The 17,066-nt window shown below is 49.3% G+C and overlaps 1 protein-coding gene across 1 annotated transcript in view; it reads left to right on the plus strand.

Annotated features, from left to right (window-relative positions):
* Positions 1-2,994: 2,994 nt before the first annotated feature.
* LOC137419195 (uncharacterized) overlaps positions 2,995-17,066 on the plus strand; it is a 112,673-nt gene continuing 98,601 nt past the window's right edge. The window contains exon 1 of the mRNA XM_078771848.1: positions 2,995-3,872. Within this exon, the coding sequence (XP_078627974.1) occupies positions 2,995-3,872 (878 nt within the window). The remainder of the gene's footprint in view (positions 3,873-17,066) is intronic.

The following is a 17,066-nucleotide window of genomic DNA, read 5'->3' on the forward strand; positions in this document are numbered from 1 at the left end:
AGGACGATTGGTAATAAGGTAGAAAAAGAGGGAGAACCTTTAAAGAACAGCCCGGCGTTTTATATGAAAAGAGAACATGGGTATGCCGCTTTGCAACTGGGCAAAGCATGGGCTGCGTTAACCAAGGGTCGGAGTACGCCTTGGCCAGAAGAAGGGTCATTTGCATTAGACAAGTTGGAAGTGCTATATGGGGCTTTAGATGCCCTGGAGAAGAAAAAGAAGAGTCTCCCACCAGACTCGTAGAAAGTATATGGTTGGTGGAAGGAAGAAGCCTTGAAGAGACGAGCAGCCTCCAGACAAGCAGCCTCCAGACAAGCGAGTTTGCGAGGGGAGTTGGGAAAATACCAGGATGAGCGAAAACAGGGACGAAAGAAACAGGATAAACAGATGAAGGCGCTTGTGGCGCAGTCGAGCCAGAAGCTAATGGTAGCCCGGATGAACTCCGGTGAGGAGGAACCGGATGAGGAAGGTGAAATCCCCGTTCCCTATCCCTCCCAAGGCCTTGGTCCAGTCCCAGGATCTAAGGCACATGCATCCCGAGACCAGGGCGCTGTAGGGGAAATGAATGGGCGACCCCCCCAAACTCAAAAACCCCCACAACCATCAGCCCCTCAGGTCGAGGACGATGGAGATAGTGGCACTGACACCCCGGGATTCCCACCTCCGATAGGTCCAGATTGGAAATTATACCCTTCACTAGTGGAGTATCAGGCACTGGTGGAACGTGCGACAGAAGTGAAAAGGGCGTTCCCCGTGCGATGCGTGGGAATCAATGCGAACGGCGTCGTAGTAAGGGAACGGGTGCCATGGAAAGAGACGGATTTAACCGCAATGAAAAATAGGGTTAAGGACCTACTACTTGATCATCCTACAGGAATAGTCTCACTCATGGCGCAGTTGTTTCTCCAAGGGGACGCTGATTGAAGAGATATATGTCATTTGGGAGTGTCAGTACTGCCACCAAGAATTTGGGAACGGGCCAAAATTCGAGCGGCTTGGCCAGCCGACGATCCCCAGGCCGCCGGGGCATTACCGGCCCCAATGGGCCAGCAACAGTGGGCCACCTTAAAGGCCCTACTGTTGACAAGCATTGACCACGAGCTAGCGCCGCCTGGAGGACCAGATTGGGGAAAAATTGGGAACATAAAACAAAAGGCAGGAGAAACTGTCGGCGACTTTCGAGAGAGAATAGAAAAAGCAATAGCTCGATGGGGTGGACTTGGGTTAATCCAAATCGGGGACCTACCCGCTCCCCTGGTGAACAATTATCTAGTAGAAGGGCTCCGGCCAGTGCTGAAAAAACAAGTGCATGCCGTCCTTTTCGGTTGGAAGGGAATGGAAACCAATGAATTATGTGTGAAACTGGAACAATGCCCAGGCTCCTCCTTGGAGGAAAAGAAGGAAATCAAGGAGGAAATGTTGCAGATGTTGGTAAGGGAAAAATTGGCCCAGCAACAATCGAAGAGAACAAAGGGGAGCAAGAGGAAACAAAAAGGGGCAGAAATAATGGGAAGTGATAGTGAGAGTGGGCCGAGTGACGATGAGACACCCGCTCTGACACTACAGGCAGCCGTAATGCAAGTACCAAAGGGGCCACAAGGGCCTAGCGGGCCAGGGAACCAGATTTGGGGACCACCCCAACCCCAATGGGCCGCTCCACCATATCCTGCGCCAGGTCCCCCGCCAGGCTACTGGCCGCCGCAAACACCCATGACAGGATGGGCACCGCAATGGGGACCCTCTAATATGGGCCCCACCCCATGGGCTCCCCCCAATTCGGGTGTGCCATACGAGCCTCATGCCCCAGGCCTACAGATTCCGAGGGGAGGGCAAGGGCCCCCACCTCCCTACAGAGGGGGGCGAAGGCCAAGCCAACAGGGGGTTCCAGGACAGGGGCCTCTAGGGAAAGGGGCATGCTTCGAATGTGGGCAGATGGGCCACTGGAGAGGGAATTGTCCAAATTGCCCAAGGGGACTACGAGGGCCCCCGGGACAGCAAGGGCCGCTGTATGGAAACACCTATTGACGGGACGAATGCGGACCACCAAAGGAATGTCCATTGATAACGATGACCCCAGATGAAGAACCGACCTTGACCTTAGATGTAAATGGACAGCCACTAGATTTTCTGGTGGATACGGGGGCGACCCGCAGTACCATAAATAAGGGACAATTACCTACTTTGAAACCCACACACCAGAGCGTCCAGATCCAGGCCGTTTCGGGAAAATTAGAAGCTCTCCCCGTATCAAAGGAAGCCCGAGTGATGCTCGGACCGTTAGAAGCTAAGCATGCATTTCTCATGACCACCACTGCCCCAACTAATTTACTAGGAAGGGATTTGCTCTGCCGATTGGGATGCAATATAGCGTGTACCGAGGAAGGCGTATACGTCGACGTAGGAGAATCGAACCGAGATTTGTTAATGATGGCATTACAGCGAGCCGGCCCCAACGTGTATTGGTGGCGGTTGGAGGAGGGGGCTTTAGCAACATGGACCCATGTGATCGACATGGTCGGAGCGAAGACACAAGAAATTCGCTATTGGCTAGAAGTACACCACATAGCTACAAAGTTGAAATACGACCCGCCGCACTGCACCGCATGTTACGACGCGACTGGGAGCGATGATTACTAGTTAGACATGGCTGCGGAAGCAATCGGGAAAACTTCTGACCTCCAATTATCACACATATGGATTGGCCGAGAGGGAATCGGAATTGCAGTAACCTTGTCGCCGCGCCAGAGAACAAAGGCTAAGTACCCCGATGGGGTGGTAGCGCATGTTACCCTTAGCACCGCCAGGGGATGGCCACCTGAGAGCATTGGATGGATGATGGGCCGGCTGCGAAGAACGCCAGTAAAGTGTCGATACGATGTTGAACACCGAACGGTCCATGTGTTGGACAACAATGAAGGGTTCGTGATCGATTTGGCACCACAGGAAAGACGAGTCAAATTTGAGATGGTGGAATTACCACCCAAAGCGGCACACATGGTTAGAGCGATCCCCACTACCCCAGGGGACTCCAATGGGTTGCTCGACACCGTCACCCCGTCACTATGGGCGCAACACGAGAACGAGGTGGGCCGCATTAGGGACGCACCCCCCCTGGTGATTCCGATTAAAGAAGGGTTACCTTTACCACACATTCGGCAGTACCCACTTCGGCATGAGGCCGACGTAGGCATTTTTCCAGTGATAGAATCACTCGTACAGCAGGGGATAATAATCGAGGCCAACAGTCCATGTAACACCCCAGTTTTTCCAGTGCCAAAACCAATGACAGGAAAATGGCGATTCGTGCAAGATTTGCGGGAAATTAACAAAATAATTCAGGGCATTCACCTGGTTGTACCAAATGCGGAAGTTCTCATGACTTCCATTCCGCCGGAAGCCACACATTTTACAGTCATAGATTTGTGTTCCGCCTTCTTTTCGGTACCAATAGCTCCAGAATCCCAGTACCTCTTCGCTTTCACATTTAGAGGGCGACAGTTCACCTGGACAGTGCTTCCGCAGGGTTTCGCAGATAGCCCCACCTTGTTTTCACGGGCGCTGCATCGCGACCTCGCGGACATCCAGTTGGTAGGCGGCTCGGTACTGTTGCAGTACATCGACGACTTACTGATCTGCTCTCCATCCAAGGCAGCTTGCGAGACGGATTCACTAGCGCTATTAAATGCGCTGGCCGAGAAAGGCCACACGGTAGGCCAGAAGAAATTGCAGTTTGTGCGGGAAATAGTGACGTATTTGGGACGTGCGATTTCGCACGGGAAACGCGAGCTCGACGCGAGCCTGGTTACTGCCATCATGGAAGCCCTGTTACCTCGCACACAAAGGGAGGTGTTGCAATTTTTGGGAATGGCAGGGTACTGTCGCACATGGATAATTGACTATGCGTTACTAGCTAAACCTCTGTATGAGGCGACGAAAAACGACCAGCCACGGATGGTGGATTGGACCGAAGATCGCATTCGCTGCTACGAAGGGCTCAAACGAGCCTTGGTAACGGCCCCAACTTTGGGCCTTCCCGACTATAAGAAGCCCTTCATGCTTTTCACCCACGCAGTAGGGGGATTCGCACAATTTTTTTTTTTTTTTTTTTTTTTTTTGTATACAAGATCGAGGCTCGTGAAAGAGCGAACATTAACCACACAGAAAGACAAACCGACACATAAAACATATAACATCGGGAGCGGTAGACAAGATGGGGAGAGAGGGGGGAGGACACAAACACAACATTTGAGAGCAGGGACCGAGAGACATGGAGACATCGAGAGATCTGAGAGAGGGCGAGGGCTTTGGGGGGGGGGGCATGGGAAGGGGGCGGTGGGAGAGGTATAAAACATATGGACACTGCCAGGACTTCCAGGAAAGAAGTTGGAATTTCAAACAAGGTGGATCTGGGGTGAATTAGCGGGGGTAGAAAAGATCAAGGTTTTGGATGGGGGAAGATAAGAGATGGTGGTGAACAGCTGTTTTAAAGACCTGGAGGGAGGAGTGGGATTGAAGGGAGTGAGGGAGTTTGTTCCAGAGGCGGGAGAAAAGAGGAATGAAAGAGTGAAGGTGAGCAGAGAGCCGAGATTTCGGCAGTTTAACCATCAGAGGGTTGCTGGCAGATCTTGTGCGACCTGTAGGAATATTTGGGGGACAGAGCACAGAGAGAGAGCTGGGGGTGCAAGGCCGGAGAGGAGTCGGTAGAAGACAGAAAAACCACCAACCTGCCTGCGGTGAGTGAGTGAAAGGCCCTCAGAGATAGCTTCATCGCGGGAGATTCCAATAATTCTGAAAGCTTTGGTTTCAACAGCGTGAAGCTGAGCTAGGTGTGAGGCAGGAGCACCGGCCCATAGGGGAGAACAGTATTCCATTGAGCTGCGGATGAAAGCCTTGTATGTGGTGAGGAGCTCAGGTGTGCCGAGGAAGGACTTCGCACGACGGAGGATGCCCAGTTGGCGACTGGCTTTGGAGGCCAGCTTGGAAATGTGGTTTTCCCAAGAAAGATCATGGCAGATAGTGAGACCCAAAATCTTGAGCGACAGAACTTCTTGGAGAGGATTGTTGAGAAAGTAGATGGGAGGGTTGTCCAGTCGATCTTTTCGGAGAGACATAGTAAGAGTGTGAGATTTGTCAGGATTGAAAGACATGTTCCACTTGTTTGACCAGTCTGTGATTTTGTCCAGGTCTTCAGAGAGTGAGGAGGCAGCAGACTGCCGATCTGAGGGAAGAGGAATGGAGCGGCAGAGAGTGGAGTCATCAGCAAAGAGACAGAGAGGATTTTCGAGAGAGTAAGAGAGATCATTGATGAAGACCAGAAAAAGCACGGGGCCCAGAACACTGCCTTGGGGAACTCCAGCCTGAACAGGAAGAGGAGGTGAGAGAAACCCATTCAGGGCCACACGTTGACGACGACTAGAGAGGAAGTCCGCCAGCCATGCGTGGAGATTTCCATGGATACCAAAGGAGGAGAGTTTGGTGAGCAGAACGGGGTGCCAGACCGTGTCGAAGGCACGTGATATGTCGAGGGAGACAGCTCTAATTTCCTGTTTGGCATTGAGGACCTCCATCCATTGTTGAGACAGCAGAAGCAGCATGTCCAGAGTAGAGTGACCTGGTCTGAAACCAAATTGATGATCAGAGATCAAGCCATTGGAGAAGAGGAAAGATTTCATATCCGAAGCAATGATGGATTCCATGACTTTGCTGATAATTGGGAGAAGGCTGATTGGTCTGTAGTTGCTAGGATCTGTTTTTGCACCTTTTTTGTGCAAAGCGGTGATGTTGGCTGATTTCAAAGCAGATGGCAGTTGACCTTGAGCAAAAGAGAGGGTGAAGAGAACAGAGAGAGGGTGAGATAGAGCAGCAGAGCAGGATTTTAGGACCCGTGGGCTGATGCCGTCGGGTCCAGTTGCAGAATCAGAGTCGAGGGTTGACAGAAACTTTTCCACCTTGTCAGGAGGAAAGGACACGGAGTCCAGGAGCAGCAGGGTACGACTGGGTATGGTGGGTACAGAGAGGGATGGGTTTGGGACACAAGATTTAGAGGCAAACACAGAGTTGAGGCATTCAGCTTTTTCACGTGCGGAGTCAGCTGTGTAGCCGTTTGAGGTAAGGGAGGGGATGGAGGGGGAACAAACACCAGAAACGGATTTGACCAGACGCCACCAGGATTTGGAAGAGGGAGACAGATAAGAGAGTTCGGTCTTGAGAATGGAGAGATATTGTTTCCTGGCTCTCCTGAGGGTGGACACACACTTGTTTCGGGCTTTGTGAAAGGAAATGAGATTTCCTTCCGTTGGATTTGCTTTCCAGGAGACGAAGGCAAGTTGTTTCTGGGCAACAGCCTCACCACAGGATTCCGTGTACCATGGACGGGAGGAAGGGTATGACAACTGAAGACGAGATGGGATAAATCTGTGCATGAGAGAGAGCAATTTACTTTGGAAGAATTCCCAGGATGAGTTGATGTCAGAGGTGGTAGAGATGGGAGACCAGTCCAGATGATTGATGGCTGCTTGAAGACCGTGCCAGTTGGCCTGAGTGAAATTCCAGACTCGTCGACGCTGAGCAGGCTCCCTGAGGATGGTCAGAGAGATGTCCACTTTAACAAAGACATGATCAGATGATCCGATCGGAGCAGAAGAATAGCAGCAGACATTTTCAGGGAAGTTAGTCATAACCAAGTCCAGAAGAGAAGATGTTCCGTTTACTGAGATCCGGGTCGGGAAATTGACAGATTGTGTCAGTCCCAGTGAATCGCAGAAGTCCTTTGCTGAGGAGCCATGGCTGGTGAGAGAGGTACCCACACCCAGCCAACTGGCATGATGACAGTTGAAATCACCACATATGAGGAAGAGAGAGTTGGGATGAGTAGATAGAAGTTGGTCCATATCATCAGACGGCGAGATGTAGATGGAGTCATCACTGTTTGGTGGACGGTACAACACACATATGAACAAGAGGTGGGAGCGAAGGGGAAGCCGTAGCCAGAGGTATTCCTGGGGGTGAGGTGGAGATTTCTGGGGGTCAGACCTGGGGGTCAGACCCATGGAGATAAGGAACGTCTGGTAGCCTATTTCAGCAAAAAGCTTGATGCGGTAGAACAAGGCTTTCCGCTGTGCTTACAAGCCGTGGCGGCTGCCCGATACGCGGTCGAACGGACGGCTGACATAGTGATGGGACATGCGGTCCTTTTACAGGTACCGCATTGCGTTCATACGCTACTGCAGCAGCGAAACACACAGCACCTTACAGCCACTCGGCTGATGCAATACGAAACTGCATTGATTATGGCACCTAATGTAACGGTGAAGCGGTGCACTATTCTTAACCCAGCGACGCTTTTGCCAACAGAGGAGGAAGGGGACCCGCACGTTTGTACAGACGTGGTCCAATTCATATCGACTGTAAGGCCTGATTTGCAGGACACTCCACTACAAGAAGCCGACCACACCTATTACGTCGATGGATCAGCCAAACGGGCATGGGACGGATCCCTGTTATACCGGTATGCAGTATGCTCGGATATGGAGACGGTCGAAAGCGGCCGCCTTCCGCCCACCTGGTCAGCACAGCAGGCCGAACTGGACACGCTCACAAGGGCGTGCGAAGTAAGCGAGGGAAAGGCAGTCACTATTTATACTGACTCGGCGTACGCGCACGGAGTGGTGCACGATAAAGTGGCCATATGGAAGATGAGAGGGTTCCTCACTTAGGCGGGAGCACTCATCAAAAATGGAGACTTAGTGCGAAATCTGCTTCATAGTATTATGCTACCACGCGAAATAGCTGTAGTTAAATGCCGATGTCACCAGCGTACAGACGACGCAGTGGCGTGCGGAAACGCCCGAGCCGACGAGGCAGCAGGACAAGTGGCAAACCAACAGGTTGGGTACAATATGCCAGTAGTTATGCGCAAACAGGGCGCCAAGGCGGACGTCCCGACACCCGCACCTACAGGAACCGATGTAATGCAATTACAAGCCGCGGCCTCGAACGTAGAACATCAAGATTGGATTAAATTGGGAGCTCAGCGCCCCGCGGAAGGACAGATGTGGAAAATTAACAACAAACCCGTGGTACCACGCGCTTTATTGCCATGGTTGGCACGCATGGCTCATCAAAATGGCCATGTATGCCATAGGGGGGTGATGAGGCAGATTCTTTCCACCTGGGCAGCGCCAGGCCTTTCGGCTGTGGTTACCATGGTCTGTTGCTCATGCGCCATATGCCAACATCATAATAGGGGGGCTCCCCCCAGGCACCGCCACAACGGGGGCCATGCTCCTCCAGTTGGGCCGTTCTGTCATATCCAGTTCGATTTTTTCAATTTGCCGCCTTGTATATCCTTTAAACATGTGCTGGTAGTGGTGGACATGTTCACCAAATGGGTGGAGGCCTACCCATGCGTCAAGGCTGACGCTACAACGGTGGCCAAGTGCCTTTTGCGGCACTTCATATGTCGGTTCGGCGTCCCGCAGAAAGTGTCATCCGACCAGGGCGGGCACTTTACAGGGGACGTCATCAAGGCCGTGTTAAAAGCCTTGGGGGTAATACAATCGTTCCACTGCGTTTACCACCCCCAATCAGCGGGACTTGTAGAACGAACGAACGGCACACTGAAAGGTAAGTTGGCCATGATTTGCGCCGAGACAGGCCTCAAGTGGCCGGAGGCCCTTCCGCTAGCGTTAATGAGCGTGCGTTCCACCCCAGGGCGCACCACTGGTCTCTCTCCGCACGAGATACTGATGGGTCGGCCCATGAGCTTGCCGGTATCCACGCCAGTGGATATGGCGGCACTTGAATTACCTATCATGGATGACATGCTTTTAAAATTTTGCATAGGTCTGTCCCATGTGGCGCGCAGCATACACGAACGAGTTCGGGAGGCCCTGCCGGAGCCAACGAGCAAGCCTATCCACACCTTCAAGGCAGGAGATTACGTGCTGGTGAAGCATTTCACCCGTAAGACTGCGCTGGAACCAAGGTGGACGGGACCGTTCCAGGTTCTCCTGACCACACCAACAGCGGTGTTTTGTGAGGGCAAGTCGTCCTGGGTACATGCCACGCATTGTAAGTTGGCCATACCCACAGCCACCAACACCATAAACGGACCACCACAGATCGAGGATGCGGCTCCACCGCCTGCTAGGGGTGGCGATCATACTTAGTTTAATATACCTTGCCAGCACAAACCCGACCCCCCTAGACCCCGAGTCTCAGGTCCACCGGCAGAGCATTACCTGGGGTCAGAGGATAAACATACCCTGCTGCCCCGTAAAGGGTAACGTATGGATGTGGATAATGTGGAGGGCCGTACACATAGACCCAGATGGGAGGAAGTCAGGTTTTGCTGCCCTCACTCGTAGGAAGGAAGCACCACGGAAAGGCATTACACCAATAGTAGCCATGGCCAGAGCAGGTTACAAATGGGGAAAAGGCTCGAACAATTTAACCACGCACGCGTTACTGGACAGCAACACCACCCTGATATTACAATGTGAATTTATGACTTCACATAGCTTCCCCTACTCCTACAAGCCACCATGCGTCTCGCATGTACTGACACCATACCCACGGATAGAAAGTAAGAAAAAGCCAAAGGAAAACACGTATTGGACAGTGACCCGCGCAATGGCAAAGGTACAAAACCGATCACGTTGTTGGATGTGTATGCATTTTCCCCACACCAGTACTACAGGAATAGATATGGTAGTACTGCCCCTGTCCCTACGAGATATGTGTTCAGGACCCTTACGTACTCCATGTCTGACCACAACCTTGGAGCTGGTAGGCCCAAAACACCCAGCAGTGTGTTCCCGTGAGTTTCAATATACCCCACCCATTAAGCAGGCTTTGTTAGACAAAACACCAGACCCAGTCTGGGTGACGGAGCAAAGGGGACGGCTGTGTCTTATAGGAAAGGGACACGTCCAGATGGGAACCTCGGAATGCACCCACACCCTGCCATCCGACAATCTGCCGCCCAGTGCAACAGCGCAACAAAAGGGAGGAACCCTTAGAATAACGATAGATGACCAGGCCCACCATAATGTAATGAGGCTAACAGTGTCTTGGGGAGCACCAAACGACACTCGTTTCAAAATTAGTAAATGCATGGCCTCTGCCCTTATCCCACCCCATGGAGTAATGTTTATTTGCGGGAACAAGGCATATCCATACCTGCCCGAAAATTGGGGATGGACTTGTTATCTAGGGTCCATCTTCCCCAAGGTAAACTTGGTCGACCATTTTAACGAAACAGGGTATACCCATATCCACGAGAGGAATAAACGATTCTCTCTTTGGAACCCGGATGGGACAGTAAAATTGGATGGACGTTGGTGGCAGGTTCTGCTAGGAGCATTTTTTCCCCAGGCGGGAGTAACTATGAATAGCTGGCGAATAGATAGCCTTGCCTTAGTACTGGAACGAATTGGAAACGAAACCCGAATCGCAGAACTACAAGTAGAAGACGAATTAGTACACATGCGAACTATGGTGATGCAGAATCGCGTGGCGTTAGATATGTTGTTGGCAGAAAAGGGAGGAGTATGTGGGGTAATCGATGGAAAATGCTGTACTTACATCCCGGATCACTCGGAAGGAATAGATGCCTCAATCACCCGGCTTAAGGCCGCTACCCAGGATCTAATGGATAGCCGAAGGGGGAGGGAAGAGGCCAATAATGTATGGTCCGGAATAGCAGCCTGGTTCCGAGGATGGACGGGAATCATTGTAAAATGGCTGTTGACAGGCCTGGCCATAATCGTGGGAATCGTACTCACCCTGGTTATAATGAAATCCCTAATCATGATTTGTGTGAGAAATGTTTCACAGGATGGTCCACATCACCCGCTGCTACCAAGATGTTTCTCTCACTACATGGGAAGGATCCAAAGGCCCTCGGTGAACCGGCCAACTCTATCATCTCATGGCAAGATTCGGACGCCCACAATTGGGTTGACGTCCTGGACGTTTCATGGCAAGAGGATGAGGCTTTGGAGGTCTACGATGCCTGGCATGGCTCCAATGAGCATGCCGATGCGTGGGATTCTGATGAAGACTATGACTTTAGTTCTCTCCATTGGGATTCCTTTGATTTTAGTAGTGTAGGTTCCTTTAAGAGCTATTGCTATTATGCAAGTAGTGAGGAGCGATTGGCAAACACATATCCGGGATATCCGGGATAACCACCTTCACCACCACCTTCACCACCTGAAGCATGCAATTTGGGGTCACCTCAGTGCAAGGCACCCGACACTATGAATACAGACGCTGATTCAGAGATGGAGATTTGTGATAACGAATGTGCCACCTTCTCTCCCGCAGAACAATCACATGTACAAGGCTTGATGGCATTGGACGTCGATTGTTTGCCCTGATTCGCGAGGATTGCACCTGCATAAGGAGCGCCCCTCATTAGGCCGGCGACTGAGTCGCACCTACGCCGAGGGAAGGGTGGGCTTGGAACCCGGCCGGGCCTCAGCTATCTCCGAACCAGGGGTCTTCGTCGCAAATTATGGTTAACAATATGCGTTAAATGTCGGACAGCCACAACCAGGGGCCGGTTTCCCTCCCAGAGCATGCGTGACGCATTGCGCGCCTGGCATGTGACTGGGGGGCACTGGCCTGCTGGGGTTTATACATTGTCTTTTCGAGGTGTTGTCGTAAAGACAAAAGGGAGGTGATATCGGTCATGGGGTTTAGACCCTATGCGCACCATGTGATCAGAACATTTGAAAATATATATATAATTATATTATGTCTTTACTGTGGCTTGCTTTTAACACAGCTGGATTTGGCAGCTGAAAAACATGTTTTTCTCGGCTTAGAGAACTAGCCATGGAGAGCTCTTTAAGCATGTGCCAGATTGAGATAAGAACCCACAACCGACGTGCAGGGAAAACATGTTGACAAGTTATTTCCTTTACAAATGTGAATGATTTATCATATAATTCCTGTTGCCTTCAAGTTAAGAGTATTGTTAACCTTGAATAGAGTAGGATCTCATAATATATCCTTTGATTTGTATGTACTCAATCTTTTAACCCACTATTAATGCTTTTTTGCCAAGTGTAAACAACTGGACTCTATTGTGAGAACGCTTCCTTTAGCCTTGCCCAGGCCTGATTTGTTTAGACAAGGGCCTGAGAAGGTCAAACCTATCTTATTCCCACATCTTTGCATTCTAAGTTTGGCCCTCTGCAGGAATGGACCATGGCAGGGGTCTCTAGAGCCCATTTTTCCTTTGTCTTCAGCAGAGACTTTTATCTGATTTTTTCCTATATAAGAAATGATCATTTACTGGATTTTCAGTGAGTGTCTTGGTGGTGAACTGCTCTGTGTAGAGCTTTACCCTGCTAAGCCTTGCTCCACAATTGTGTTCGTAATTGATATCATTAAACCATTGTCGCTCTAACTTTGTCTTTCTCTCCTTTCCGATAAAGTGAAGCCCAACATATATACAGTCACGTGAAAAAGTAAGTACACCCCATGTAAAGTTTTGACTTTTTCAACATATTTCAACATACAGCTATTTGATCTTCATTTCAACAATATTGAGAGATAAAGTTGATATAATATAACAAATATCATTTTGTAGTCCATTGTATAATTTAAATAAACATAAATGCAAATTTCGCATGTGGAAAAAGTAAGTACACCCCTACATTTATCACGACTTCAAATACCTAAAATTAGAATCAGGTGCACCAGCTTAGGTGCAAATGATTAGAACATCATTAGAGAGGATCTTGGAGGAACCTGTCTCATTTAAACTTCAGACATTTAGTTTGGTTTGATCCTTGTTGAAGTGTGCAGTGTCACCATGCCTAGATCAAAAGAGCTCTCTGAGGCCTTCAGAAAGAAGGTTATAGATGCCTACGAGTATGGGCAGGGATTTAAAAAGATCTCCAAACAATTTGAAATCAATCATTCGACTGTCCAGAAGATCATCTACAAGTGGAGAAGATTCCAAACAACTGCCAACTTGTTCAGGCCAGGCCGCCCCAGCAAGTTCAGCCCGAGAGCAGACCGCAAGATGCTGAAAGAAGTCTCTAATAACCCCAGAATGTCATCACGGGACCTACAGGTAGCTCTTGCCACTGTTGATGTCAAAGTGCACCATCTACCATTGGAAAGAGGCTGCACAATTTTGATCTACATGGGAGGTGTGCCAGGAGGAAACCTTTGCTGTCCAGAAAAAACATCAGGGCAACACTAAAGTTTGCCAATGAACACCTAGGCAAAGACCAGCACTTCTGGAACAATGTGCTCTGGACAGATGAGTCAAAGGTGGAGCTATTTGGCCATAGTACCAGAAGACATGTTTGGCGAAAACCAAAGACAGCATTTGACCACAAGAACCTGATACCAACTGTAAAGCATGGTGGTGGAAATATTATGGTTTGGGGCAGCTTTGCTGCATCAGGGCCTGGGCAGCTCACCATCATAGAATCCACTATGAATTCTTCATTGTACCAGAGGGTGCTTGAGGATAATGTGAGGCCATCTGTCAGGAAGTTGAAGCTCAACCGAAGGTAGACCTTGCAACATGACAATGACCCTAAACATACCAGTAAATCCACCAAGGAATGGCTGAAAAGAAAGAAATGGAGGGTTCTGGAATGGCCAAGTCAAAGCCCGGATCTAAATCCCATCGAGATGTTGTGGGGGGATTTGAAACGAGCTGTGCATGCAAGAAACCCCTCAAACATCGCACAGCTGAAAGAATTCTGCATGGAGGAGTGGGCAAAAATTTCTCCCAGTTGATGTCAGAGAGTGGTAGACAGTTATAAGAAACACCTACTTGAGGTTGTTTCTGCCAAAGGGGGCAATACCACCTATTAGAGCCAAGGGTGTACTTACTTTTTCCACAGAAGGAAATGGCATCTCTGTTAATTTTTTGTTCAATAAATTATTGCAAAGTCAATTTTTCATTGTTTTTTGTTCAAGGTGGCGGCAGCCATTATCGGCGGTGTCCCGGCCTGGTTTCCTTTTGCCGGTTCTCTTTCACAGTGATGTCAGGGAAGGGCGTTATTTAGTGTTTCGCTAAGGACCTGTCGGAATGTCTATGTGGTTGCGGTGCCAAAAGGGACAAAGGTTTGGCTGACCAGGTGAGACACATAAGGGCGCTACTCTTTCGTCCCTAACTCTACTTAACACGAGAACCTCCTGGTAGTTTCACAAGTACACATCTTACCGACAAAACACCTACCCATGAACTTATTACAAGGTCAGATTCCTTACCGCGACAGACAAACCACGTTACCTATTCAGATGTATCTGCTCTATATATCACCACCACATCGACATAACAATATGTCCACATATGTCAAAAAGATTTTAAAAAACATTTCATGGGGTGTACTTACTTTTTCCACATGCGAAATTTGCATTTATGTTTATTTAAATTATACAATTGGAATTGGAATCTCCCGCGATGAAGCTATCTCTGAGGGCCTTTCACTTACTCACCGCAGGCAGGTAGGTGGTCTTTCTGTCTTCTACCGACTCCTCTCCGGCCTTACTCCCCCAGCTCTCTCTGTGCTCTGTCCCCCAAATATTCCTACAGGTCGCACAAGATCTGCCAGCAACCCTCTGATGGTTAAACTGCCGAAATCTCGGCTCTCTGCTCACCTTCACTCTTTCATTCCTCTTTTCTCCCGCCTCTGGAACAAACTCCCACACTCCCTTCAATCCCTCTCCTACCTCCAGGTCTTTAAAACAGCTGTTCACCACCATCTCTTATCTTCCCCCATCCAAAACCTTGATCTTTTCTACCCCCACTAATTCACCCCAGATCCACCTTGTTTGAAATTCCAACTTCTTTCCTGGAAATCCTGGCAGTGTCCTTATGTTTATACCTCTCCCACCCCCCCCCCCCTTCACATGCCTCCCCCCCAAAGCCCTCTCCCTCCCACAGATCTCTCGATGTCTCCATGTCCCTCGGTCCCTGCTCTCAAATGTTGTGTTTGTGTCCTTCCCCCTCTCTCCCCATCTTGTCTACCGCTCCTGATGTTATTTGTTTTATGTGTCTGTTTGTCTTTCTGTGTGATTAATGTTCGCTCTTTCACGAGCCTCGATCTTGTATACAAAAAAAATAAAAAAATTTTTTTTTTTTTTAATTATACAATGGACTACAAAATGTAAATGTTTCATGATATTTGTTATATTTTATCACCTTTATCTATCAATATTGTTGAAATGAAGATCAAATAGCTGTATGTTGAAATATGTTGAAAAAGTCAAAACTTTACATGGGGTCGGTGTACTTACTTTTTCACGTGACTGTGTATATATATATATATATATATATATATATATATATATATATATATATATATATATATATATATATATATATATATATATATATCTATTGTTGCGGATATGGGATTTGGCCTCCATCCATATCCGCTTGTAAATATTCCCCTATTTCCCCAATACTCCCCAACTATCCCCAATCCCCCATTCCCTAGTCCCATTGTCTGTAAACAACACTCTGTAGAACCGACCTTCCCCTATTTCCCCCATTAAATGTCGCACCCAGGTTCACCGCATCTCACGTAGACAACTATAGGACATCTTGCTAGTTATTCTTAGTCTATGTCAGTTAAGGACTCGTTTCCATTAATTCTGACTCTTCGTTGCACCAGAATGTGATTGTATGGCACCGTTAGAAAGTTTAGGACCTCCCAATACCTCCCCGCAGCTCTTCCTCATGGTACAACAACAACTACAACAACAGCGGCGGCGGCGCGGGGACTGTGCGTCCTCACTCCGGCTTGGTTAGCCGCCATTGAACATGTGCTCCGACGGGGTTACCACGCAGGGGCTCGCTGTCAGCTCCTCGTCAAGGGCGGAGCCCGGTAACCCCCCGCACCCAATAAGAAGCGGCGGACCGATTCCATCTGGGGCGGAGCTAACGAGCCGAGGGCGTGTCACTCCCCGCTGGGCATGTGCAGGAAGACGGAGGTGACGTCAGATGCGCCTCAGCTTGGAGAAGAAAGGACGCCACCTCCTAGCGCTGAGAAATACCTCCCCGCATCTCTGGACCGGACCGGGTCGATTCTGCCCCTGAGCCAAGGTGCACCTTGAGCTATCGACTGCCTGCCCTTCCCTGCCATCAATCCCCGTGTAAGTCAGTCTTGTCCCGTTTGTCTGTGGTCTGTCGGGAATAAGATAAGACTGTGTCTAAGTGCCCATCTTGCTGTGCTTTACCTCTTACCGTGTAATCTACCCGTTTCTGCATCACCAATTATATCCTCCTCCGGAGGTCTTGAGAACTGTACCCCTTGTGTCGTTACATTAATCCCAGCCGTTGTGTCCTTTCCTTCATTGATTTAGCGTAGCGCGATTTGGCCAACGTTCGAGTGGAATCGGGCGGGATAGGGTTCTAATCGGGGAGTACCTGTGCGGACGCGGTAATACCAAACCGCTCGGTAAACTAACATCTAAAACCGCGTCTGTAACAATATATATATATATACATATATATACATATATATATATATATATATATATATATATATATATATATATATATATATAGTAACGGCCCGCGGATAAGATGTTGTGTTTGCCGAGCGGATGGCCCCGCGGTCGTACAGTTACCCCGACTAACCCGATTCCCGAACGTTGGCCGGATCGCGCCACAGATATTCAATAGGGAAAAGACTAAGGCGACACGGATGTGAAGAAGAAGCAGACAAAAAGGTTGGAAATACGAATATAATTTATTTGCTATTTACAAGCTCAAAAAAACCAAGGAGAAGGAAAGATAAGAAAATAATATACAGAAGATATTAGAGACACAGTGAAAATCGCTAGCTTATCTAAACAGGTTAATTAATACCCAGAACAGAACAAACAAAACAAACTCACGTACACAAGAGGATGGAAAGGCAGGAGGTGGATGGCTGGAGGGAGAGGAAGGTCCAAGGGGTCCGGCAGCACGATCGGCGCGTTTAGCAGCCGCCGTTCCTTCGCAGCCCTGCTCAAAACCGCCGTCCAGGCCCCAAGCGGCTGTTGAGTGTTGTTGCTGCTGTGGCTGCCGCTGCTGC

The sequence above is a fragment of the Myxine glutinosa genome, chromosome 1 (assembly GCF_964187855.1).
Source record: "Myxine glutinosa chromosome 1, kmMyxGlut1.1, whole genome shotgun sequence".
NCBI lineage: Eukaryota > Metazoa > Chordata > Myxini > Myxiniformes > Myxinidae > Myxine > Myxine glutinosa.